General features: G+C 38.6%; 1 protein-coding gene across 2 annotated transcripts; it reads left to right on the top strand.

The window, feature by feature from the left end:
• Positions 1 to 1,003: 1,003 nt before the first annotated feature.
• Positions 1,004 to 27,732, top strand: mrtfbb (myocardin related transcription factor Bb). Of its 2 annotated transcripts, XM_046835285.1 has the most exons (17): positions 1,004 to 1,115; positions 8,433 to 8,483; positions 9,781 to 9,930; positions 14,968 to 15,033; positions 18,003 to 18,058; positions 18,191 to 18,266; positions 18,408 to 18,569; positions 19,175 to 19,353; positions 19,682 to 19,819; positions 21,734 to 21,987; positions 23,309 to 23,456; positions 23,970 to 24,614; positions 24,692 to 24,787; positions 25,339 to 25,464; positions 25,716 to 25,850; positions 26,696 to 26,756; positions 26,932 to 27,732. In XM_046835285.1, exons 3-17 carry the CDS (start codon positions 9,786 to 9,788, stop codon positions 27,378 to 27,380), a joined length of 2,736 nt encoding a protein of 911 aa, XP_046691241.1. In that variant the 5' UTR covers positions 1,004 to 1,115; positions 8,433 to 8,483; positions 9,781 to 9,785; the 3' UTR covers positions 27,381 to 27,732. The 2 variants fall into 2 exon arrangements, with proteins under 2 accessions (XP_046691241.1, XP_046691242.1); XM_046835286.1 differs by lacking the exons at positions 1,004 to 1,115; positions 8,433 to 8,483; positions 9,781 to 9,930 and adding an exon at positions 12,883 to 13,034.

Here is a 27,732-nt window from a genome sequence, read left to right as displayed (position 1 = left end):
TGAATATCTACATTGTGCTGATGTCACATGATTGCATTGACAAAAAGACATTAGTTTATTAGAGGGACCACACAGGTAGGACGTTTTGAAGACAAGGTGAGAGAGTGAGACAGAGGTGGTTTGGTCATGTATAGAAAAGGGACATGGGTAGAAGAATGTTGAGGATGGAGATGGCCAAGGAGAAGGTTTATGGATGGGGTGAGGGAAGATGTGCGAGTGGTTGGTCAGAAAGTGGCAGATGTAGAGGACAGAGTAGGATGGAGACGGATGATCCGCTGTGGTGAGTGGCGACCCTTAATAACAGCAGCTGAAAGAAGAAGAAGGAGAAGCTGCTGCCAGGTGATTGCTGATTAGGCAACTGCATGAATATATACATGTACACTTGTATAAGTGTTATACAAATAAGATTTAATGTTGTTTGTAAATCTGTATATATATATATATAGAGTGTGTTTAGATATATAGTTAGATAGATAGATAGATAGATAGATAGATAGATAGATAGATAGATAGATAGATAGATAGATAGATAGATAGATAGATAGATAGATTCTGTATGATAGATAGATAGATAGATAGATAGATAGATAGATAGATAGATAGATAGATAGATAGATAGATAGATAGATAGATAGATAGATAGATAGATAGATAGATTCTGTATGATAGATAGATAGATAGATAGATAGATAGATAGATAGATAGATAGATAGATAGATAGATGATGGATGGATGGATGGATGGATGGATGGATGGATGGATGGATGGATAGATAGATAGATAGATAGATAGATAGATAGATAGATAGATAGATAGATAGATAGATAGATAGATAGATAGATAAAAAATATTCAGCAGGGCAGAAATGACCTTAAATGACCTCATTTTATACACTGGTTTGGGACGGGTTTCTCATGGGTTTGGGACACAAGAGTTTCTATCATTATGACATCAGAGATGGTGGGCGGCCTTTTTTCTTTTTTCTTTTTTCCCCTAACCCTCAGCCGGCACACTGCACACTACACACTAGTGCTAAATAGTATGCAAACATAGTGTGCGGTTAAGGGACGGAGTCTGACATCTACACATGAATATATCCAAAACACAAAACACAGGTAGGTTTCCGCTTTATGCTCTTTTTCTAAAATACTTTTTTTTGAGCGGTTTATTTATTTAGTCGTCTCATAGTTGTTGAAGTTATTTATATGCAACACTTTATTAGTTTTAGAGCACAGAGAGTTCAGGCAAGTTTATTTCCTGTGTTTATACTTTTATAATTATAAATAATCGTGCAAATGATGATCATGTAATAATAACGGTCATATAATATATAATATACAATTATATAGTGCATTGCATTGTATTATTTTTGTTATTATTATTTTTTTTATATATTGTCATTAATAATAAACATACATTTGCATAAAACATCCATATTTGCCATGTTGATTAAGGAATGAAAAACATGATATATATTCATTCAAGGTACATATAGAACAGATCAAAATTAGGTTGCGATTAATCACGAGTTAACTTATGACAATCGTGCAATTAATCGCGATTCAACGTTTTAATCGATTGAAAGCCCTTCCCTCACTTTGGTCATTTAAGGACGTTTTTCACCTTTTGACCAATTCTACACTTACTGTCTATTGTAATATTACATATGCTCGTTTATTGCAGTTATTCAATTATTCGATATGAAATGATTAACATAATTTAACATGGTTTCAATGACATCATCCAGATACAGATCCTGAGCTCCAGAAAATGTTCACATCAAACATCAGTATGAGGATAAGGGTGTGATCTCTATGATTTCTCACAGATGGTTGTCGTAGTTGGTGTCAGATGTGCTGGTTTGTGTAGTTCAGAAAATGATGACCTTTTGGGATTTTTCACCCCCAACAGTTTACAGGGAATGGTGGGAAAAACGAAAACATTGAGTAAATGACAGTTTTATGGAAAAGTGTTAAGCAGAGGATTTACAGATTGGATCGAGCTGCTTGAAAGATGTTGTAATCTGGAAAATAACACTACCAGAACAGGGAACAGAAACACAAATCTGATGCAAAATATTAAAATTTTGACCTTGAGGTGAATAAGCTACTCAGCAGAAGACCACATTAGTTTCGAATACCATGGGCACATATTCACCTTAAGATAGAAGAGATAGAAGTTAACTGTACAATCTCAGATTTATGTTTTTGTTTGACAGAAGTGGAACCTGATTTGTCCTTGTGCTGTCGTAGCCCATCCATATCAAGGTTTCGATGTGTTAGGTGATGAATTTCTGCTCATCACACCTGTAAAGAGTGATTATTTGAGTTACTATAGGCCTTGTGTCTGGATATTCTCCTCAGATTTCTTTCATCAGCACAGGGTTTAAGCCTGCGGACCAAACATTATGTATTTTTTATAACTTTTTGCGTAAACTCCAGATAAAATTTCGATCTGCAGTCTGATATACTTCATTCTGGCAAGTCACAGAGATCACACTTTCATTTCCTTCATTCTGGTGTTTAATGTGAAGCTCTTGACCTGTATCTGGAAGGAATTTCTACATTATCTAAAAGTGTACAGCTGTTCCTATTAAAGCGGATGATGAATGTGTATGCAGATTTCTTGTAATATTGCATACTGTAAATAACAGTGAATGTTGGGATGTATGATACTCTGTATTTCTTTGAAATACAACTCTCATTTAGTTATGTATTTATTATATGAGTTCATATAGTCATATGGCTTGTATGTTTATGAGAGAACTTTTAGGACTTTTGTACTTGATGTAGTTTAAATCATTTTTTTGGGGTCAATTTTCATTGAAAAATATATAGAATGCTTTTCCATGTATTTCCAGATGGTGCTACTCATGAATTCTTCTGTGCTGTGTTCGTCAGTTCAAGTGTCAAGAATAATGTTTAAAAGGGTTGCACTTCATGTGTTGTTTCTGTTTATCTGAAGCTCTCTATTTGTCTGGACAGTATCAGCTGTCAGTATTGTGAAGAAATATGCAAATGTCCACCATTTTGTGATGAATTTCTCTGGTTTTGCATGAAAGCCTGTCTTTTCTGTTAAGCACTTGCCTATAAAGGTTTACATTCAAGGCCTCTTTTTAATGTCTAGTTACAAAAGATAGCATTCACCTGTTTCTAGCATATCTGGCCATTATCATTTCCTTAGTAGACATGCTCTTTGATTGTTTAATTCTTACTTCATATACAGTACAAGTGTAATGACTCTCCCTGAATATCCCACAGTACACTAAATGCACTAAATGGTTTTAGTTTTCATAAATATTTTGTATGCAATTTCAGCAATACAAATTTACAGTTTTCTAAATAGGAAACATGACATGTTCATTGAAGAGACCGTCTTATTTTCTCTTGTAAATTTAATACTGATCCTTAATAAAAAAAAGTACTTTTTATCTGATTACTTGATTAATCGATGGAATAATTGGTAGAATACTCGACTGCTAAAATAATCAATAGATGCACCTGATGTTGATTTGTTAATTATATTTTGTTTTATTAAATTGTGCTGAGTTCTCAAAATACAGAACATACTAGATAAGAAATTAGCAAATGAATAAGTCTTGATTTACATATTCACATTTTAGCAATAATCCTCTTTAAAAAAAAAGTGCACTTTTTATGCACTTGCAAAAAATATTTGCATTGAATCTGCATATAAGAGACAGGGTGACAATAATAGCACCTTCCCCTCCAGCATGAAGTCAAACATATGATGCATGGGCTGAGAAAACAAAATCCAGACCACCAGGGACTGAATTATAAATACAGAGACCTCCGGACCAGTGCTGTGAGAGTGAAGCTGAAATCTGTGTTTCCCCCTCACTCCCACCCATGACTATGTAAAGCAGAGGACCAAATCAAAACAAAGTTTAATCTAAATTCTCGGGAATATGGTTTAGGTGGTTGGTGATTTGTGAACTCTGAACATGTTTTTTGCCTATGACTAGATCATGGACACTGACATTTATTAACATGTGTGATTGTAGTTCTTTATGTTTAAGTTTGAACTTCCTGTCGTTTTCTTTGGCCTGAATCTTCTCCTCGCCCCCCGTTTTCTCGCGGTTCCTACTTTTTTCATTCTGCTGCTTCTTTGTTATATGAAAGCATGTTTTCACTACATTGAAAAAAAAAGTTAACGCTGCCCAATTGACTAAAAAAAGTCAGAATAGCAGAAAAAAAGTCAGAAATTAAGAGAAAAACAAAGTAAAAGAAGTCTGAATTAGGCATTTTTTTTATGTGATTGATACAAGCTTTCATAGGGCTACAATAGTGTTTACCTGTCCAGAGTTCTTCAGAGTTTAGCGTGTGGTGCGTCAGTAACAATGGTCCGTGAAGAAACACAGTGCTCCGAATGTGGTTAAATGGACTAAACGAAATAATTTGCCTGGATGCATTTTTGTATTCGAATTAATAGAGTGGCTCAGACATAAAATCATTGATTGTGTTTGGGATTATGGGTTAATTATTAATATAAAATATAAAATATCCTTCTTTGTGGTGGGAAGTTTGTTGGGTCTGTAGACAGGAAATCCCTTCAATTGTTTTGTTAATAGTTAATTTTGTTCAACTATTCATTAAAAAAAGGAAATGTAAGCTACCCAAAAAAATGCCTCTTTGTGTTGTTCCTCTTATAGGTTTGTTTGTAATAAACAGGGTTCGCTTATTCAGTGCTACATGGTACGCTTTAAATTAGTCATCAGACACATACCATGTTTTTACCCGCTACATAAGAGTAATAAGTTATATAAACGTATATAAATATATAGAAATTCACTTCTGTGCGAATAGAACATATGCGGCCACACAAGGTGTCATACTTTGTGATGTAATTTAAAAGAAAGTATTACATCCGCTCACCTGGAGGCCCAGAGGCTATTTCTGGCTGAGGATCAGCATGTCCCAATTCTCTTGCAAACCCCCTACCAGAGGGAAGTCAGAGGGCAAAGAACATGCTGGTGGAGTAAAGGTCATGTGCGCCAGACTCTGGGACGAGCTCTAGGGAGTTAACTGACTTTCTGGGAAAGTTGTTTCAAATGTGGGATTTATTTTGGTAATGGTTAAGGAATTCCCCCTCCCCTCGCGTTCTCTCACTCAAATGAGTCTCACACTGTTGATTTTGTGATGACTCCTGGTCTAAGTTCCCAATAAATACAGGCATATATATGCATGCACACACACACACACATGGAACTTTTTTGTATTTTCCAGCTGCTTATTTTGCCCTGTATCTGAGATAAATTTAGCCACATGTCTAACCCTCTGCAGCTTTACTGCGAGTGAGCCAGTGTTTGTTTTGGGGAGACTTTTTCTAGCTAGTAGTAGTGTTTTAATACACACAACATTTGTTTAGACAACCAAACACGCTTCTTCTAAGGTTTTCTCTTTGTATGACGATGCCAAGGAGGACTTCTTGGGTTTACAATACTGTCATAAGTTCATCCAATTTGCTTATCATGACCTTTTTCTTTCATAACAATATTGCACAGGGAAAAAAACTGACTGGTCAGTTTAGCAGTGACAAAACGTGAGAAACCCTATCAATTTATTTGTTTATAATGATGCTTGGTGTATGAATATTGGCTGCATATGGCCATTATCAGAACTGGTTACACTGGGTATTCAGTCATACATGCCTTCATTTTCTATTGAGAAACTGGGATGTACATTACAATGAGAGATTGTGTGCTTTTTTTAAACCTGAATTTAGACTGTTTTCCATACCATAAAACTTGTGCTCTTTATGTTAAATAGAGCACAAGCATTGTGTCATACAGAGGCGCTGGTTTGTCTGGATGCGCTAGACACTCTGCTGGTTTTAATTTACAGCAAATAACAGGATCAGTTTGTTTAATTCCATTAAATAGCTTGAAATGTCTTGATAATGAAAACGTTCCATTCATTCTTCAAAGAAATCGTATTTATTATGTGTTTGAATCAGTGCAGAACTGTGTATATATCAAATCGGACTGTTTGTACGGTTTGTGTCTGTAATACTGGAATGAATGTGTCCAAGGTTGCTTTAATGAAAATGCTGTATTTTTTTAACAGGAAGTGCACCATCGTGGATTATCTCTGATACTGCATCAGGCTTTCATGCACTTGCTTTCCATATCTCTTAAAGGACCATTGAGTAGAGTGGCCCTCACCCATAAATATCTCTCCTGCTATTGTTTAGTGATTTATCAACACATGACTAGATTACTGTTCCCATAGTAACTGCTTTTTTTTTTTGTGAACAACTGTTGTGTTTCCATGGGCATGGTTAGATACTAATTTCCTATTAATGATTACCAATAATGCACCATGTGCTACAAGTCATAGTTTTATATAATATTCAGTGCAACGCAATGTGTTTATTTGTACTGAAGCAAAGCAGAAATGTTTGATAAGCATCAAGAGATTTGAATATGATCTAACTGTCACATAAACTGAATAGGGCCCATTAAATTGTCCTTATTTATTTTTGTTATATGACAACATTAAATTGTAATTAAAGATGCCCATTCCGGCTTCCAGCCAACAGATGACATGCTCTTCAAGTTTCATAGCATTTATGTTTATAGTCACAGGCACCTCTGGTCATTCAATGGTTACATCACTTTTCAAGCTAATAGCCCCACCATAATAAATACAGATGGTCAGACACTGGATCTGATTATGGTGGTGATGGACATATTGAGAAAACACACACTGGAGACACACAGTATGACTAAACATTTGTGTCACCTGACCATTAATATATGTTCATTAAAAATCTCATTGTAGATGGATAGATGGGTGGATAGATTGTTGCATAACTATAGATTTGTGTTAATTTTGCTACAAGTGAGATCAGATACTGATGTTGCATAGGTGAGAAGGTCTGGAGTGCAGTCAGAGTTTCAGTTCATCCCAAAAATGTTCTGTAGGGTTCAGGTCATTTGTCTGTGCAGGGGTCTGTGCAGGACGCTAGAGTTCTTCCACTCTAACCTTAACACACCATGTCTTCATTGAGCTTGCTTTGTGTACATTGTGACACTTAAACAGGTTTTGACCTCTTGGCTACAGTAAATGGAAATAGTAGTGCTACAGTATGAAAAGACATTTTATAGGACAGATAGTGTATCTGACAAAACATGGGGTATCAGCTAACTCAAAGTAAAGCGGCATTAATTAATATGCAAAACGATCGATTATAATCAGAGGTGGGAATTAATAAAGTACAAATACTTTGTTACTGTACTTCAGTAGATTTTTCTGGTATCAGTACTTTACGTCACTATTTATTTTACAGACAACTTTTACTTTCATTCATTACATTTTTACAAAAATATCTGTACTTTTTACTTCTTACATTTTTAATCCAGGCTCGTTACTTTAATTTCAATCTATTTCATGACATGATCAATAGTTTTTTTTCTCATTCAACGCCGTTTTCAGCCCATCAACCTATTTCTTGTCATTGCACAGCTTTTTCAATCTACCGCTGGTGTATTATTTCCTGGCTCTCACACACCACAGACATAGGTTAGTTTATGAAGCTCACAATAAGCAAGTCAGAATGCAACAAGAAGTATGGGGTTAACGTGGATGAGACAGAGGGAGTCAGCAACGTAACTGAGATCAGAGACATTTTGATCACATGATTATCAGAATCTTTTCTCTGCTTATGTTGTATATGGTGGATGTTTGGCCTGAATACATTCATTAGGTAACAACATTTTAAATTAGTTTTGTATTAATTTGATTAATAATGACATGAGGTCCAGTAACCAACATGACACTAAAACAGGTAGTAGTTACTTTTTACTTAAGTACATGTCATAGCTCTAACTTGAGAGAAAAGGTGTAGTACTCCAACTTTTACCAGAGTCTATTAAAACATAAGTATCTGTACTTCTACTTGAGTGAGGTATGTGTGTACTTTTGCCACCTCTGATTATAATCATATATTTGTGAAAGTATGATGAATTTCCTGTTGTCAAGAATAGGTTTTAGAGCTTAGAGAAATTACTGTTTGACTGACCAGTGTCTAAATATATATAACATTATCCATCATTTCAAACAAAGTTAATTTAAGCAATGTACCAATTGAAACTATACTGTGAACAGCAGCGAACAGTTACACTCAACACAAAATGTATGCTTTTTTCCTGGATTTCATGTTCAATACTGTCAATCACTGGTTTGTCTATACATCTATGAGAATGCATTTTTACATTACTGAAATTACATCCTTCCTTTTTTGTGTTTAGATCAAATTCAGTAGCATAGCACAGTGCAACTATTGATTAACAATACCAAAAAATGTTAATCATACTAAAAACATCTTCATATTTGACATATTTTCATATTGTTATTTTTAGTGTTATTATTATTGTTATTATTATTCATTCTGATTCTTATCTGTTTCAGAGTTTCCATGATCTAATGTGCCTGACCGGTCTTTTCCCTTTCTTCCATGAGGTAACTTTTTCCACTCAGTCCCTATGGACAAAAGATAAATTACAGTCATGTAACATGTATTACTTCACACATGTTTTCAGTTGTTATACATGCTTCCTTAACAAGACTTTCTGTTTTTGTAATGTGAACTATATGTAAAATAACATAGGCTGCATCGGAAAATCGCTCATTTGTTCACTAAATCATATATAGTGCAGGGCAGATGAGTTCATTATATAGTAAGAAGGAAATGAAAATGAAACTCGGACGCTGATGTAAATATTCTGTATCAGAGTCTTTCAGAGAGTTCTGTCGCAGACCTTTTAGTCGTAAGCTTTACATCCTGTGTTAACATCTGTGGTGTATTACAACAGGAGTTTATTTCTGTCATGTTTGTTCACCATTATGTCGATTGTTTTGACAGTAGTGTGCTGTATATGAAGATTTCTCAATACAAGTCCCATACCTTAATGTGTAGTTCTCTGAATGTAATATAGAGTTCTGCTCTTATATGCTCTGATTTGATTCGGAGATCAGAACTGCACTGCCATCTACTGATCCCCATCATGCACATCCTTAACAGCCTATCAGACCTGGTACAAGATTCAAGGGTTTTTGAAAGTATGTCGTGAATCTTGCAGAGATACAGTTTATAAATTCTTTCATTTCAAAGCTCACACACTTCATGTAGCTTCTAAAGTCATTGTCTAACAAGGTATATCAATCTTTCTAATTTCTTTGTGTCATAACCCCAGCTGCTCAGCCACTGATATGAACTGCATGGCTCCAAGGGCAACAATTTGTTTAAAAGAGATCTGCTTCTTCCACTGATCAGCACTAGATCCCAATAATAGATAAATGATAAGGGAAAAGAGTGTGTAAGCATTCGGACACGTCCACTTCATATATTAATACGTTCATGATATTCTTCAAATTAACATTTATAATGGCTTTCAACTAAATTATGCATGTAACAGTTATATACAAATAATACAATTGCTAGATGTAAATGCTTAAAAGATTCTCATGCAAATTTTCCCCAGCGCTACTATAATAGACATTAATATAAGTTACAAATTCATTACGATTAACGTGTAAAAACAGAGACATTTTCTATTATTTGTTTAGTTTAATAGAGAAATGGAAAAATATTGCTATGATTTGGTTTATTTTTTCTGAGTGTAAAAGGAAATGTGAAAGTAGACTAGCATGAAAACTGTACTTAAATCCGTTCTGTGTTTCAGAGTTTTCTCCAAGATTCCATCAGATTCTGACTTAAGCCACACACCCGTTTTCAGGTTTTTTTCACCTTTCTCAGGTCACATGGAGCCACAAAGGTGTCTGGGAAAGGAAAGGGATTGGGATACTCTGGTTCAGAGTCCAAGGAGTGAAGATGTGACCCATGACATGGAGGCAATATCGCTGCAGCCCAGTCATAGTCCTCCTTCTATTCAGCAGAGGAAGAACGGTGAGCAAATCGATTTGGCCAGTCTCCCTAAAATCCACACCCACCTTCATGACTATCACCCTCACTTCCTCTTCTGTTTCAATTCCCACCCTGTTCTGACACTGTGAAATAAACCGCTTTGTGGGAAGAATAATGAGGAATTATGCTTGAAATTGCCTGTAAATGGAAAACCTAATCACGACTTAAACACTTCCTTTAAATTAAATCTAATCCTCTATTATCTTGGCTAATTGTGTAAATATGTTTGTGACAGCCTCAATCCCCAGAGCTCTCATTTCAAAGGTTCTTTGGCTTGACTATGGTTTCCTGGTGCGGAAAAACTGTGACGTTGTGTTCCTTCGGCTGCTTGTGTGCCTCTTTCATCTGGTTCTCACACTCTTGGCCAATGTTCTAGACTGGAAATGTTTTAGTGGTATGTGAACCGTAATTAGAGGGCACAGAAGGGCCAGTCAATGCAAGCAAACTGGCATTGAGTCACAGTTGATATTTTCACATATAGCTAATTCTTCAGCTCCGCTCCAATGTAATTTCATGTTATCCCACTTGTTACCATTTCATTATGCAAAAGAAATGCACTTGAATATAATGTCCTCATAGGCTGCAGAGAAGGAAGCCGAGAGCCCGGTATGCATGCCTGTAATTCCTCTCCTTCAATCCTGCAGTCATCTCCTGTTATTAAATAACTCCCAGGTACTGTGTGTACGCTTGAAACTGTGACTCATTCAATCTGTTATCTCGGAAACAACAGAGAAATGTCCTTGGTTTTCACTGGTTCATGTTTGACAATTTATTAGAGAAGATTGACATCTAGCAGTCTCAGAAAACAATGTTGCAAATAACACAGTATTGTAGTATTCACAGAAAGTACAGGATTTATTGCGAATTATGAAATAATCCGCTTGTTTTTTATGGAAAAATTTGGACTGCTGGAATTACTGGCTTCCCTTTGTTAACAGAATGTTAAAATAGTTTTAATCAAAAACAGATGTGAATATTTTGAGGCCTAAACAGATGCAGATGGTGTTGCATTGCAACCCTAATGTATACACACATCCAACCTGATCCAGTCTGTACTCTCTTTATGATTGTGCCTTCGGTGTAATAAAGTTTCTCATGAAGCCCGAAACAGTCCATATTTTGCCTTGACTAACATTAACACCTTTTTGCACATGTAATATGATGGCATGCACAACATTCCTACTCTGAACAGTTCCTGTTTCACTGGAATACACTTTAGATTTGAAGGGTAACTAAAGAATTTTCAGTATCATGATTATTTTTAATTGATCAAATTATCATTTGCTCATATCTGTCTCTAAGAAAGTGACTACCAACTGACTGGACAACTTACACTGGCTATTGTCACCTGCTGTTTCACACTCTGAGTGCGATTTTTATAATTGCCTTTGAAGGTATTGAACGGTTCTTGCCACTAAAAATTTTTTCGTCATTCTTTTTTTCTGGTTTGCAGAAATAATCCTGTACAAATAAGCAGTAAGATGAAAACACTCCCATGTGGGCCTTTATGAGTTTGTTTTTGTCTTATTTTTTCCAGAGACATTTGGAAGAAATAAGATCATGTAGATGTTTTTTTTGTCAGGGAAACTTTGGAACTCTTACAGAAAGTACATTAACATTTTTCGAAAGAACGCAAACTTGGACATGTCATCTCTGGCTCATTTTTTTGCAAATTGCAGCGTTGACCTTTGCCCTTTGGGGACTCTCACCACCAGAATGACAGCAATGCTTCAGCACTTTGTTTGGGTGGACTGAGATGATTGCAGAATAAACAAGTGCATTTCTCTGCGGTATCTCCACAGGACAAACCAAATGAACACAATCCTGCCTGCTTTGTATTTTCTATTTATTTGAAAATGGTTTCGAATATTCATTCATCTTCATTAAGGTATTGATCCCTGTCCAATACTTTTCCAAGATTTCGCCATGCATGGGCTGTTTTGAGGTTGCCGGGCTGCCATGCACCATATACATACACATATACGCATAGAATACGTCTTACTACCTGGTCAATGGGAGAAAAATGAAGATCCTAGTGAAAACCAATGTGGTTTAGGGAGAAAATAAATGCTATAGTCAACAATATGCGAACCTAAACAGTATCCTGAGCTCAGGATTGATTAGATACTGTACTATACTGTCTGATATTATTATAAATTCTCCCTAAATGTATTATGTATTATATAATAACACTCATAAAACAATACAAATGCTTGCATATTATATAGTTAAGTGCAAAGGTTCGTACCCATAATATAGGCCACCTACATTATATTAAAAATTTGCAGACACCTGGTCATAAGTGTGGCATGTGCTTTTTGAGCATCGCATTCCACATTTAATCCCAATTTGCTCTTATAATTGTCTTTATTCTACTGGGAACATGTTCCAATAGATGTTGGAGTGTGCTTGTGTAGTTTTTGTGCTCATTTAGACACAAATCCAGTCAGTGTTAAAATTCATCCCAAAGCGGTTCAATAGGGCTGAGATCAGTGCTCTATAGCAGGCCAATTGAAATCTCCAAACCATGGAAAGCAGATCTTCATGGAGTTTGTGCACAGGAGCATTGTCATGCTGGAACAGGTTTGGCTCTCCTTGATCATTTAAAGGACATTTTAATGCTACTCATCCAAAAGCTTCCTATACAGATGTGTGCCTCAAGCTTTAAGATAACAAAAAAGAAACACATGGCTGGAAAAGTCAGGTGTCCCAATACTTATGTTCAGATATTGTATATTGTATAAACTCGGAGGTATAGTATATTTATGATAAATACAATACATCATATGAAATAACATTCGAGTGTACGGCAGTGCGCATGCGTGGCTCGGAAAGTTGTATGTTTCGGGTTAAATGATAGGCCCCACCTACTTGTCCCGCCCACCGTCTTTATTCCGGGTGCTGATTGGCTGAGCCGCGGTGGGGCGGGGCTGGGTCAGTGTGCTTACTGCTGCTGAGCGAGAAGCGCTGAGTTCTGCTTTACTCCGGTGTTGTACCTGAAACGGCGATCCATGGGACTATCAGCTCTTCCTTCATCTGATCTCTGATGGCCTGCATCGAGGTCGAAACCCCAACCGTATGCAGGGGTAAATATCCAGCTGGGCATATTTATTTATTTTTTATTATTTTATACCATAATATATATCACACAATGTATCATATTAGTCTGGAAACATGAATTGAGTATGTACTAAAGTGTAAAGTCTTTCTAGACAAATATAATAATAATAATAATGATGATGATGGTGATGATGATAATGATGATGATGATGATTGTAATGACCCTACTACTTAAGTACTTGGTTTCTGTTCAGTAGCCCCTGGATAACTCTCCAGATGTTATCTTGTGATTTGATTGCATGGCTGCTTTGTGGAATTCATGCACCCCCTCTTGCACTTTCTTTTAATCTCAGAAGTTTGTTTTCTATTTTTTTTTTTTTTTTTGCAGCTTTCCATTATTCAGCTGCATGACAAAGTGCGAGTTATGATGATTAGATGAACTCGCTGTATGGATATCTTTTCCATCATTACATCCAGCACATTGTTTATATGGTATCATGTTCTCAGTAAAGCCCAGCTGCATAAGTCGGGATTAGTTTCATTTATAGATTTAAGGTCAGTTTGGAATCTTGAACATGTATACAAAAACCAGCTCGGTATTCATTAGAGACGTTTGGATTTTGTGCACTGCATTGTCCAGTGCGTCGGCCTCTAAGGTTGGATAAAGCAGCTGGGGCCTAAGTAGAGGGGAATGAATACCTTTTGTTTATTGCAGAGTTTGAGAGCAGTTATGGCCCAGGTTCATGTGACATTAAATCAGTACAAACATGAGCATGATCCAAGTACTTACCTTCAACATCTATGTTGAGATAAAGCTTTGATATTCTCCAGCAGTCCTGCAAAGCATACAGAGGAATTTCATTTACTGCAGCCTGCCTCAGTTATTAGGGCATATCCGTGAAGACCATTCGTGATTACTTTTGTGTGTGACCTGGATTGGGGGACAGCAAGAAAAACCTGGACTTAGAGACTGTTCTGAGTTTGGGATGGAGGATGCTGAAATCCAGACCCCAACTTTCAACTCTCTTCTCTTTAAAGCCTGTAGGGAGTGGGGTTCCGCACCGCCCCCAGATCTACCATTTTTCCCAGGCCATGTTCTCACACTGCTTAGGTTTATTTTTGCCAGAGTGAGTCACAGCCATGCTCAGACATATTGGACGCTCTCTTGGGAGCCTAGCAGGCCATGCTGTGTTTATCTCCTCTTGGACAGGCAAATCAGACCTTCCTCCATCAGTGTGGTGCTGAAAATGAGTGTATAGAACATCACAAGTCTTCCAATGCATCATTCACCAGTTTCCAGCATCACCTTTCAGCAGTGTGAGGTATCATGCTAAAGTAGGACTTGTGTGTTTATTTGAAGATGGTGCCCCCTCTGTAGAAAAACAACCGTACACGCTGTCCTGGAATGAACGGCTTTCATGTGATGCTTAGTTTTGTTCGATTTTTTTCACCTTTTTGACATTTCAAAACCTTATGGATCAGCTCCTTGCTGTCCACTGCATGATGATGGATTTCATGGTGTTTTTTTTCACTCCGCATTTGCAAAGGACAAACTGTTTGGGCAATGTGAAGCAGACGCCTGTTTATGTTTCCTTTTTCTCACTAACTTGTGTTGATCTTATTGTCTCTGTAACTTATGCTTGCCAAACACAAATTTGTGGTTTTCCTGATTTATGATATTGCTATATAAGTAAAAAACAATAAAAGCAAAGGGAAAACAGATGTTAATACATGGGATTGTAGGTTATGTGCTTGGGATTAAGCATATTAAAATGACAAATGAGCTGCTAGTTTTGGCTACACCAAGCTCATATATTTCATATTTTGGTTAAAAGTTAGATATGTTGAACTATTATTTAAATTCAATTTGGTTTATATGTTTAGCGCTTTTGTCAGTGGACATGGTCACACATCATTTGACTGAACGGTGTGTTTTTTTTTTTTTTTTTTCTTCCCCAGTTCTGCAGCTCCGACTCCAGCAAAGACGCACACGAGAACAGCTGGTGGACCAGGGAATTATGCCGCGTGAGTACAGAACAGAACTGTCAAACCAACGTCTAAATAAATAATTTTTCATTTACAAAATGAAGAGTATGAACACAAGCTAGAGCAAAGCATCAAACATGTGCTTCTTGAGGTTATCAGTACTTCAGCAGATCGGATGACGCAACACAGACAAGTGGTTTACACATCAACCGTATGTGCAGTCGTATAAATTCAATGCTAGATATTTTTCAAAAGTCTGAATTGCTGTAACAGATTTTCATTCACATTCACACACGTCATCTGAGTTAAAACAGTGTGTCTAAATTAAGACTATAACACAATGCCTATATCTGTATCTGCATTTCTTGGGAGTTCTCCACATGTTTTGAATTTAAACCATGTGTGGGCGTGGCCTGCATAGGAAGCAATTTTGCCGTATGTACCGGTAACTTCTTTCAGCACCTGATCCAGAAGCCCTGTGGAACATTCCTTCATGTTTTCTATCTTTCTGTAATTCGACCAAGTACGCAAGCTAACGTAGTTATAAAACAGCCATGTGATCACAGGATTGTTGTTTATAGTTGGCAAAATGGCATCAAATAATATCAGATCTGATCCAATTCAGTTTTGAGGGGTTGATCATTTCCAGAACATCAGACATCTGTTTCAAAGCTAGAATGCAATGTTGCTGTTTAGTAAAATAAAGTACTTCGATTAGCATTTTATTGTAATGTAAATTTGAATTTACATTAGTTTACATTTACATAATGTATGTGTGTATACAGTATCTCGCAAGACTGAGTACTTACATTTCAGCAACCATTTTTATATATGTTCTGAAGGGACAATATTATAGAAATAAGATGTATTTTAGAGTCGTCAATGTGCAGCTTGTATATCAGTACAGATTTACTGTCTTCTACAAAATAACTAAACATACAGCTATTATTGTCTAAATAGCTGGCAACAATAGTGAGTACACCCTAAGTGAACATGTCAAAACTGTGTCACTATTTTGTGTGAGCACCATTGTTATCTTGAACTGCCTTAATCCTCCTGTGCCTGGAATTCACCAGAGCTGCACAGGTTGTTGCTGGGATCCTCTTCCACTCCTCCATAATGACATCACAGAGCTGCTTGATGATAGACACATGGCCCTTCTCCACCTCCGCCTCTGGATGCCCCACAGTTCCTCCTGTGTTGGAATACATGTTGGAATCCATGTTTCCCTCAATAAACTGCAGCTCCCCAGTACCAGCAGTGCTCAAGCAGCCCCAGACCATGATGCTACCACCACCATGCTTGACACAATTTTCTTAGTACTTCTCACCAGAGCGTTGTCACACATGCTGGAGACCATCTGAGCCAAGTTTATCTTAGTCTCATCAGACTACAGGACATGGTTCCAGTAATCCATGATCTTGTCATGTTTTCCACAGCAAACTGTTTGTGGGTTTTATCGTAAGCAGCTTCAGAAGAGGCTCCTTGTGGGATGACGGCCTGCAAACCAGCTTGTTACGGTTTGCAGGCCCTACGGCACTAACAAGCGGATCTTCCACTTCTGCAACCTCTGAAGCAATGCTGCAGCACTCGTGTGTCTGTTTTTTAAAGCAGCTTCTGCGCCTGATGCACAGCACGAGGATGAGAAACTTCTTTGATGGACCTTTGTGAGGCCTGTTCTGAGTGGAAACCATCTTGGAAAACCTCTGTATGACCATGAACACTGTACTGTAACTCAAATGATTCAGATCTTCTTATAGTCTCGGAATCTTTGTGGAGAGCAACGATTCTAATTCTCAAATCCTCACAGAATCTTTACCATGAGGTGCCATGTTGAACATCCAGTGGTCACTATGAGGGAATTGTACTCAAAGCATGATAAATAGGACATCTTTTAGGGTGTACTCACTTTTGTTGGCAGCTATTTTGACAATAATGACTGTATGTTGAGTTATTTTTAGAGGACAGTAAATCTGTACTGCTACACAAGCTGCACATGGACTACTCGAATATATATATCCAAGTTTCATTTCTATAGTATCGTCCCTTGAGAAGATATAATATTATGGTTGCTGAAATGTGAAGGGTGTACTCACTTTTGTGAGATATGCAACTGTATCTGGACATTTTCCAAGCGATTAATATATGTAAGCGAGTACAAAGAAATTGAAAAATATCTATATATTTCTAAAGCCTTTGTATCTCTGACAGAAAATCTTAGTCCAGTATGCCTAACACAAATATTTACATAGGATTTTACTAAAAGATTGATAGATGAGGTCCATTATTAGTATTCATTAGTGTTCAGTAGAACAATGTATTTGTGTCTGGTTGCAGTCTGTAGATATGTGCTGATAAAAAAAAAAGTCTGTGGGACTCTTTACGAGGACCATGTTTGTGTGGATGTTTTGCTTCAGAGTAGCAATCTCAGTCTGCTCTGCATTAGTTTGTGCAGCAGACCTCCCAGGTACAGTCAGAGCAGAAAGAACAATACTGACTATTATTGCTTAGGATTGGAGGACTACCTCATAGTCAAACTGGGGTGCCTTTTTTTGCAGAAGACTGCAGAAATGAGGTTTTGCTGGCTAGTAGAATGAGTAATACAAAGCCACTACACAGAGGATGAGTAAAGTTTTTCTTGCTAAATCAAAGGCTCAGCTCTCCTGTGATGAATGGATAAAACAGTCACATCCTGTTCACCTCACAGTGGTGAAAAATCAGTTAAGCAACCGTATGGAAGAAAAAAAAACCTTTATGTAGACAACTTTCATCTCGCTCTGTCTAGCAGAATACTGACTGGTTTCATTTCTGCCGATAAGAACGATCTTTCAGGTCCCTACGGGAGATTGTTATAAGCAAATCAAATGCTACGATTCAACAGAACCAAAAGAACACAAGGATAACAGCCAGTTTGCAGTGTGCAGGATAGATAAAATGCAGCATAAAGTTCTCCTGTAAGCTTTTTTTTTTTTCTTTTAGAATAATGTTTGATGTATTTCTCTTTTCAGCACTGAAGACTCCTGCTGCCTTTCATGAACAGATACGAAGCCTCGAGAGAGCCAGGGTGAGTCACTGGCACACAATAAATCTTAGAGTAATATAGCAATAGAGCATTGAGAATTTAGAAGGCAAGACAGGGGGCTTAGAAGTCTTGACCATGAGCATTTTTATTTTTCTCCTACCTCGCTGTGGCCAGACGGAGAATTTCCTGAAGCACAAGATCAGTAGTAGACCGAAGCGTGCAGAGCTGGTCCGCATGCACATCCTGCAAGGTAACCACACTTAGTGTCCGGATTTGGTGATTTTTTTCACAGTGAAAAACAAACACAACATTGTTTTACCAAACATTAAAAATAGGTTGCATGAGCCAGGGGGGTTCTTTATATTGATTTGAATTAAATTGTTTTTTTCAGAGACCCAGGCCGAGCCGTCATTGCAGGCCACACAGATGAAGCTCAAAAGGGCTCGTCTGGCTGACGACCTCAATGAGAAGATTGCCCAGAGGCCTGGCCCTATGGAGTTGGTGGAGAAGAAAATCCTGCCTGTAGACTCCACTGTCAAGAAGACAATCATTGGTAAGCAGCGTTACAATACAAGTCAAGGATACCTACAGTATATTGGCAAAAGTTTGTGGACACCTGGTCATAAGTATGTTATGTGCTTTTTGAGCATCTCATTCCACGTTCATTTGCTCTTACATCTCATTCCACCAATTTGGTTTTATAATTCTTTTCACTATTCTAGATTTTGGATTGTGCTTGTGGAGATTTATGCTCATTTAGACACAAGGGTGTTAGTAAAGTCAGGTACTGATGTAGGTGAGGTGAGGAGACCTGGGGTGCAGTTAGTGTTCCAATTTATCCCAAAGGTTTACAATAGGGTTGAGGCCAAAGCGCTATAGTAGGAGATCTTTCACTCCAAATCATGTAAATCATATCTTCATAGAGTTTGCTTTGTGCACAGGGGCACTGTCATGCTGGAACAAGTTTAGGTCTCCTAGTTCAATCGAATGGAAAGTTTCAAGCACACATCCAAAGACATCTTATACAAATTCAACTTTGCACAACAGTTTGGGAAAGAAACACATATGGCTGGAACGTCAAGTGCCCCAATACTTTTGTCCATATAATGTATATAAAATACATACATATATAAAATATGGTGTTGTCTTTTGGCACAGAAAGTGAGGTGAAGGACCAAAAGACCCCAGATGTTTATAACTTTGATGAGAACAGCAATGAAGCTTTGTCCCCAGATGATCCAACCAGTCAGGAATCTCAGTGCTCTGTCCCATCACCCAGAGAGGCCAAGCTGCCTGAGATTTCTTCTGCTACTCTGACCGCTGACTCCAACCTACAGGTGAAAGTCATTATTAATGCTTCAGGAGAGATTGCTCATGTTGGTGTTTCCCCCACAAAGGAGATAAAGCAAGCATTTCACAAACACGACATGATGAAAACTCAGGATGTTAGATTGCTGATACAAAAATAAATAAATAAATGAATAAATAAATACCATCAATTATTAAAACCTGTCCATCATTGCACTACATCTATTAGATGCATGTCGGCTGTATTTCTGGCTCCCATCCAGTCTGTGTTCCTTGCATTTCTTTGTTGGATGGATTTTTGCAGTTCCTCCTCCCTTGCCTTTGAAGTCATGTGGTTTGTGTCTGTCTTTATCTCAGTCCTGTCCACCTACGACCCAGAGCTCAGAGTTACTCAGTCAAACATCAGCCGAGGATCAGACAAACACTCAGCACATAACTCCTGCTCAGCCAGTCACCACTGTTCCTCCCCCAAAACCAGGCCATACTCTTGTGAAGGTGAGCAAAATGCTTCGGTGATCTCATTTCCTGCAAGTGTTTTTCACTCAAATGGGCAGTGAGTCAATGAGGTCTGGCTGTCAGCTGCAACAGATTGCTGAATTGTATTTGGTAAAGAAAACAAATTATGTACAGCATTAAATCATATTTGAGAATATGTGGAAATGATAAAAGAACACAAGAAACTTCCCTTTCTAGGGAAAAGGTAACAAGTGAAGGAAAAAAAAATTTTCATTTTATACTAAAGGTTTAGAAACATATAACAAAATACTCAAATCTGGTCTGATATTTTTTTGTAAAAAAAAATAAATAAAATCGAGGATGGAATTAACAGTCTATTCCTTCATCTGCAGAGTCATAAACATGAACCTTATTTTGGTGATTTGATTCATTCTGGCCTGCTGCCTATAAAGTGCTCTTTAAAAGCACCATCATAAAGCATCCTGGAGAGAAAGCAATAGAATTGTAACACTAAACTCTCAGTCATAGTAAGAATGATTTGACAGTTATATTTTGTCCTGGTTACAGGTCCTTACTGCCAAAACAAAGCCTGAAAAGCTTTCATTTAATGAACCAACAACAAAAGCAGCAGCTGTCTTCTGTCTCCAATTAAAGGTCAAATGTAACCATGACACTTATTACGCACTATTGAAAGTACAATCTAACAAACTTAAAGCAGAGCAATCTATTGTGCATTAATCATCATTTGTACCCTCAGATCATGTCCTGCATATTTGTCCCAAAAGTTGTCTCTCCTGTTTAGGGAGGCCAGTTTGGATCTGAGCATCTGCACTTATATAAGCAAACCTGCAACGATGTTATTCCAGCTCGCTGGTTTTCAACTCACTCCCTCAGATGCCAGATTTATTTTCATGTATATCCTGTAGCTGAACATTTTCAAACAATAAGGGTCATGTCCTCCTCCTGACATCCTGTTTCCCCATCCTGTCATTCTGGACAGATGCTGACTTACAGCCCTATATCTATTCAAAAGCATTCAAGAAATGTCATGAAATGGTTTCACCCAGATTTCCCAATTGACTGCGTTTGCACTGTCGAGGCAATGAATCATATACAACCTCTTTCAAAAGTATTGGAACAGCAAGGACAATTCTATTGTTCTTGCTTTACTCTGTTGAAATACACAATTTTGATCTAAAAAAGCAAATAAGAAATGATACCGAGCTGATTTTTAGCATTTACTTTGTAATATATATACAGCTAGATGTGTTCAACTATTTAAAACATGGCCGACCACCCAGTTTTAGGAGATCAAAAGTATTGGAACATATAGTCTTACAGGACAGCAATTTTTGGTTGTGTATCTCTTGCTTGAAATAACTGTGTCACGCCAGCACCAACGCTGCTCAATTGGGGTAATGCCTGATGATTGACTTGGTTAGGCTAAAACCCTCTTCATTTTTGCACTGATGAAGTCTTTTGTTGTTTCTTGGGTGTTCTGGATCTAGTTGTATCATTAGGTTCTATCTAATTAGATTGAATGCATTTCTCTGTAAATTGGGAATAATTAGGAAACCAGAATCTGTCATACAAGCCCAAGTTAGGACACTCCTTTTCTTAGTCTTCATGTTTGTTTAACCTTTGTACCAATAAACACAGTCTTTACGGGTGAAACCCAGGGCTCAAACCAAGATTAAACATTCAGAGGTATTACTGCTTCAAACAGGACACACCAGGGTAATAAGAAACATCTGGCTGTCACACGTTCCAATATTTTTGATCACTTGAACAGTCGGTGGGTTCAAACAATAAGGTGCGGTTTTCTTAGTATATCTGTGTTATATCTGTTTCCAGTGTATATCTTGACTTTGCCGCTCCTTTTAGTGAGAACTGTATACAGTTGCAGGTGTGAGCCCTTTCTGATGCACCTTTGTCTCTTTTTACCTGCTTTAGCAAAGCCAGCCCAGGCTCCCTGGTGAGAAAAGCCGTAGCAAAAAGACCAAAGAACCCAAGCCAAGGGTAAAGAAGCTCAAATACCACCTGTATATCCCACCAGACCAAAAACAGGAGCTCAGTGAACCCCCTATGGACTCGACCTATGCACGACTGCTTCAGCAACAGCAGCAGTTTCTACACCTGCAAATCCTTAGCCAGCAACAACAGCACTACAACTACCAGACTATTCTACCTGCACCTGCATCGTTCAGGTGTGTGCTTAAGGAACCCTTAAAAATCTATTGTCATGGAAAATGGAGGTGTTGGGAGTTCCTATAAAGTAATGCTTCACTCTGGTGATCATACAGATTCAGTCAGGAACATCTATCTCATGTTTACTGCATGCAGCTTATTTGTTTAATTGAAATACGATGCCTATAAAGTAATAGCATTTCAATTTTATCTTATTTAATCTGATGCTGCTGTTCTGTGATGTTATGGTGACCCCCGTGGTGTTAGGGTGACCCCCAGATGAAAGTGCTATATACATCAACCAGGCAAAACATTATGAAGAACACTGATTATCTCTTTATCATGCCACCTGTTAGTAGGCGGGATATATTAGGCAGCAAGTCAACATTTTGTTCTCAAATTTGACGTGTTAGTAGCAGGATTGAAGTGAGTTTGACAAGGCCCAAATGGTAAGAGCTAGACATCTTTGTCAGAGCTTCCTCAAAACTGGATCTCTTGTTGGGGGATGTTCCCAGTCTGCAGTGGTCAGTATCTATCAAAAGTGCTCCAAGGAAGGAACAGCGGTGAACCGGCGACAGGGTCACAGGTGGCCGAGGCACATTGATGCATATGTGGAGCGAAGGCTGGTCCGAGTAGTCTGATCCAACAGACGAGCTCTTGTAGCTCAAACTGCTGAAGAAGTTAATGCTGTTAAAGTTCTTATATTAGGCAGGTGTTCATAATGTTATGACTGATCAGTGTATGAATCATAATTTATTTAGTGCTTGACAACCAGAAAATGTTACACAAAGGCAAATGATGGGACTGAATGCTACTCACCTGGTCACTCATTTCTACATGCAGTTAACTAAGTTATAAGTAACTATATGAGTTGAAGGTGTAACAGTGGGGAAATTTATCTTTACCTGACCTTTTCACACAATTCCAAGTTGCTCAGGCAAAATTGGCAAGTGATCATAATTTCATGCTTTGATAATAATGTTGGTTGGATCTCTAATTTTTCAGTTGATTTTAGCTAGCCGTTTAACTCCAACACCACTGCCACTGATTGACTGACTTGAAGACTGACTCTACAGATTGGAATGCAAACACGACTAATTCTGAATAACTGTCTCTGAATGCCATTGCTTCACATATTAGTCTGGCCTTCGAGAACGTGCCTGAGTACTGCACTTCCTCACATTCTTTCGCTCCCTGACCTGTGTTTATGCCAGACAAACTTCTGCTGTTATTCTGCCCAAAATATAGCCTGTTGATTGTGAATGATGAGAAACTCAGGAAGTTCCGTTGAAATCAACCTCCTGGCATTAACACGTTTTTCTTCCCCTGTGTGTATGACAGGCCTTTGCCTAAGGTACAGAGCAGCTGTTCAAACGTGGCCATGGGAAACAGCCAAACTTTACTGCCCGGTGCTGCCTCTGGACTCGGGAATAACAGCACGAACAACCGTAAGCCTGGCTTTCTGCCTGCAAATCTAGATGAAATGAAGGTATGTCATATAGTATAAATTATTTGAAGTCATTTTAGTAAGCCATTCCTGCAGTTATCTAATTGTGTGGCAGCTCCGCAATGCAAACAATCACCCAGATAAAGGTCAAAAGATTCAGTTACTGTTGAGTTTAACCAACAAAATGTGGAAAAAGTGTCATCTTTGTGACTTTAACTGTGTCATGGTTGTTGGTGCCAGATTGGCTGGTTTTATAGACTGATTATCTTCTGGGATTTTTACACAAAACAGACTATAGAGTTCACACAAAATGGTGCAAAAACCATAAAATGTGGGACAGTTCTTTAGGTGGAAACACAGTGGAGGATATAGTAACTCAAATAATCTCTTTTTACAAACTAAAGAACCACTTAACTTGCATCTAGTAACCAGTGAAGTGTTTTACACCTAGAATGATATATAGTGATCATCTCAATATCATTATTACCCAAAGCCAGTACACTGGCATGTCTCATTTCGATTTAACCATATCTTTAATTTTCTGTGTGATTACAGGTAGCCGAACTAAAAATCGAGCTAAAGCTGCGTGGTCTTCCTGTATCTGGCACTAAAACTGACCTTATAGAGAGGCTCAAGCCCCACCAGGGGAGCTACAAGGTCACCAGCACTCAGCAGACTGAGATGAATGGTGTCACGGCACCGCCGAGCAGTCAAAAGACAGAAAGCATAAGCATGACTCCTCCAGTGTCTCCTGTGCACTCAGAGGTTTCCACTGCCAGTATGGAGGAGTCCAGCGACAGCAAAGCATTGGCCGCTATATCTCCATCCATCATGAAGACAGAAGACACATCAATGGATGCAACAGTGCCTGATAAAGACCAGAGTCTGTATGAGAAGGAACGGCAGATAGAGGAGCTGATTCGCAAGCTGGAGCAGGAGCAGCGTCTGGTGGAGGAACTCAAGATGCAGCTAGAGGTGGAAAAGAGGAATCAACAGGGAGCACAGCAGCACGGTGAGCTTGAAACTCTCACCAGGATAAAAGAGGAGCATGATGTCTCCTCCAGCTGTAGCTCCATGGTGGAAAAGGAGGAGTTAAAGTCCCAGGGGCAGGTGCAGAACTTCTACATTGCTGTACAAGGAGTTCAGGCTTCACAGACCATCCTCGGCAATCAATCAGAGCAACACCTTCATCTTCCACAGGTCCATTTTCATGCTTAATTAGTTATTACTTAACTGTTCTATCATTCTCTGTCCTAAATTTGCCCTTTACTATGCAGACACAGCCAGTTCTCCAAACCACAGTGTCTGTCTTAGCTCAAACCGAGAGTGCAGCATTTCAGCAGCCTGGAAATCCGACACAGAATGCACCTCAAGTAAGCACCAAGAATTTTTAACCAGTATTATAAACATTGTCATTGGCTTACTTTGGTTTATTTATTTATTGTCATGTTCCTCGTTGGCATTTTCTTTCCTGGAATCAGTCAGCCTTGTCTTTATTTTCATCTATAAACCAGCACTTCAATAAAACTTCCTGTTGTCATTTTTTTCATCGACTTATTATTGCATTCCGTTCCACTCCGCTTCATAAATCCACTTTAGTGTGTTCTCATAATGACACGCCCGTTTCAATTTCTCAGTGACTTAGCTTGGAATGCTCTTTTCCTGCACCCACTTTGTGTTCTCCTACTTATCTCTATTATTCCCAAAGCATTGGCAGCTAAGGTCAGCTGATGAATTCCTTTCTTAATAGCGTCAAAGCCCTGGCTGCAGTGAGGCATGAGAACTGGAACAGGTGCCAAGTGATGAATAGGCAGTGCACATGCTGACACTCGAGCTCTGCATGCATACCAGCCACACACACACACACACACACACACACTGACTAGGTCCACACAATCCTCACTAGCAGTGTGTTTGTCTGCAGATAATATCCGTGTGCAGCACCTCAGGCTCAGGTCTTCAGCTGGGGCAAAAGCAGGAGCAGCAAAGATCTGAAGCGCTTCAGTCATGCTCACCTGGACACAGTCCTCCAAATGGATTCACCACCAAAGTAAGCCTCTTGTATTTTTGGGGATATGGGATTTTTTCATATTCCTGACATCCGCGTATGTGTGTCTGTCTATATAACTGATTAATGTAAAATCTTTAAGTCTGAAATGAATAGTTGATATCAGCCAATGATTTGATGCTCCTTTGTGGATGCTCCTTCATGGAAAACCCCTTGAATTTGCAGTGACATTCATGGTAGTACATACAGTTTTTCTTTTTAAGTCTTATTTTGTTTCTGCTTTTCCACATTAGCCAACTTCCCCCTGCCAGCCCACCTACATCCTTCCACCATCTCCATTCAGAAATCATCACAGCCCTAAGAACAAAGACCCTCCTCGCTACGAGGAGGCTGTCAAACAAACTAGAGCTCTTCAGGCTACAGTGCAGGTAAAAGTGCAGTTCTTCTGTGTATGTGTGTGTATGTGTGTATGTGTGTATGTGTGTATGTGTGTGTGTGTGTGTGTGTGTGTGTGTGTGTGTATAAAGTGGCGGGCCGTGCATTTCACATCAAGGTCTTAATACCTTTCGTATGACGTCACAGCTATAGAAACCATCGATATTTTATCATGCATTACGGTTTTCCTGAGGATTGTGTAGGTTTTTTTTTTACAAATTCTAAAGAAAAGAACACCCACACAAAAAAAATATCAACTGTTTTGAACTGTATTGGCCGACCTTTCCTCACAATGTCCATCTTTTCTTGAAGGTCGTCTTGTAAATGTCCTTATAAGTGCATCTGTGACCAAATGAACTTCTCCTCTGACAGTCATTGTGGATGAAAATGAGCTTTTATATCCACACAAATATATTTGAGCTTGTGCAGTTTGCTACAGATGCATTTTGCGAGCTCCAAATAGTGCGTCCTCTGGCAATCCAATCAAAGGACGTGTTATTGGACGTGTCGACGTTAGTGTACGACTGCACTGCTGAATCTGAAGGATCGAGGCAGATTCCTTTGACCCTGTCAAACATGATAGAAACTCGAACATAAACGTAGACTGGGGAGCAGCGATGAAAATGAAGATATTATGTGTATTGTGAATAATTTTTATCTCTGTAATTACAGTTTATTTTTTAACTGAACAACATACATGAACAAAATGAAAATCATTGCTTTTTTTTATTATTAGCTTGCAAATATTTCCACAAATTTACTCCGAGATGATGAAAGAGGCCCAGTGATTCTTTTATGTTTTAACAATACTCTCACAAATGTCTTTTATTTTTTCAAGATCCCCACTGCGGTCAGTCAGCACATGGATGACTTGTTTGATGTCCTGATTGAGAGTGGAGGTATGGAAAAGCCAGCAGTCGCACTAATACAATTCAATTAATACAAGTCAAGAAGCTTTGAACACAACGTCACACTTTTAACTACTAATGTAAAACTCCTGTCTTACTTTCTACTGAAAATCTCTGTTCTGTTTGTTAAAATAATCTTCATTTGATCTTTCCTTGATTTTTGCAGAAATCTCTCCTCTGCTCCAACACGATGCTCTCTCTCCGGATAAACATCTGCCTGTGACAGCCAGTGTCACCACTCTCCCCATCAGCACTGCACTGTCTCGTCCTCCACCTCAGGTTCATGTAGCCCACATGCCCAGTCTGGTTGCACTGGCCTCAGATCACCAGCTGGAGGCGCTGCTGGACCGAACTCTGCCACGCAACCCTGAGACTCGTGCTCTCCGCCTCATCGAGGAACTGCACAGCCAGTTGTTGGCGCCACCCCAGTCGCCCATGGACACCACTGAGCTGGCGTTTTCCACCTCGCCACCTCCATCTCTCAACCTAAATGACACTAACCTGGACAACATGGAGTGGTTGGACCTGAATGTTCCAGAGTCAGGAGGTATCTCTGCACCAGGTGCCATCTTCTCATCAGAATTCCTAGACTCTCATGATTTGCATTGGGACTGAAACATAAGAGAGACACGAATCTTTTGGTGAGAACCACAGGCCATGAAGATATTGTGAATTGAGAGTCTTTAGAGGTATTCAGGGGTAAAAAAACAGAGGCCTCATGCAACAGGATTACAGCAGTGGAGGATAGAGAGCTTTCTTACGTTCCAATACTAGATCTCTGTCCGAACCATCTTGTAGGCACTCACCATGAGCGCTTCAGCAACTGCAGTGTTCTAATTCGGGCCTGGTTGGAAGCCAGGTGTTTCCAATTTGTGCACTAATGACTGTCTTTGAAGACAAACAAAGAATGTCAGCCATTTCTTCTCTTATTTTTTGTTCAACGATAAATTTATTCCTTTATTTTTTA

The sequence above is a fragment of the Silurus meridionalis genome, chromosome 22, assembly GCF_014805685.1.
Source record: "Silurus meridionalis isolate SWU-2019-XX chromosome 22, ASM1480568v1, whole genome shotgun sequence".
NCBI classification, from domain to species: Eukaryota; Metazoa; Chordata; class Actinopteri; order Siluriformes; family Siluridae; genus Silurus; species Silurus meridionalis.
This window is presented reverse-complemented; position numbering and strand designations above follow the sequence as displayed.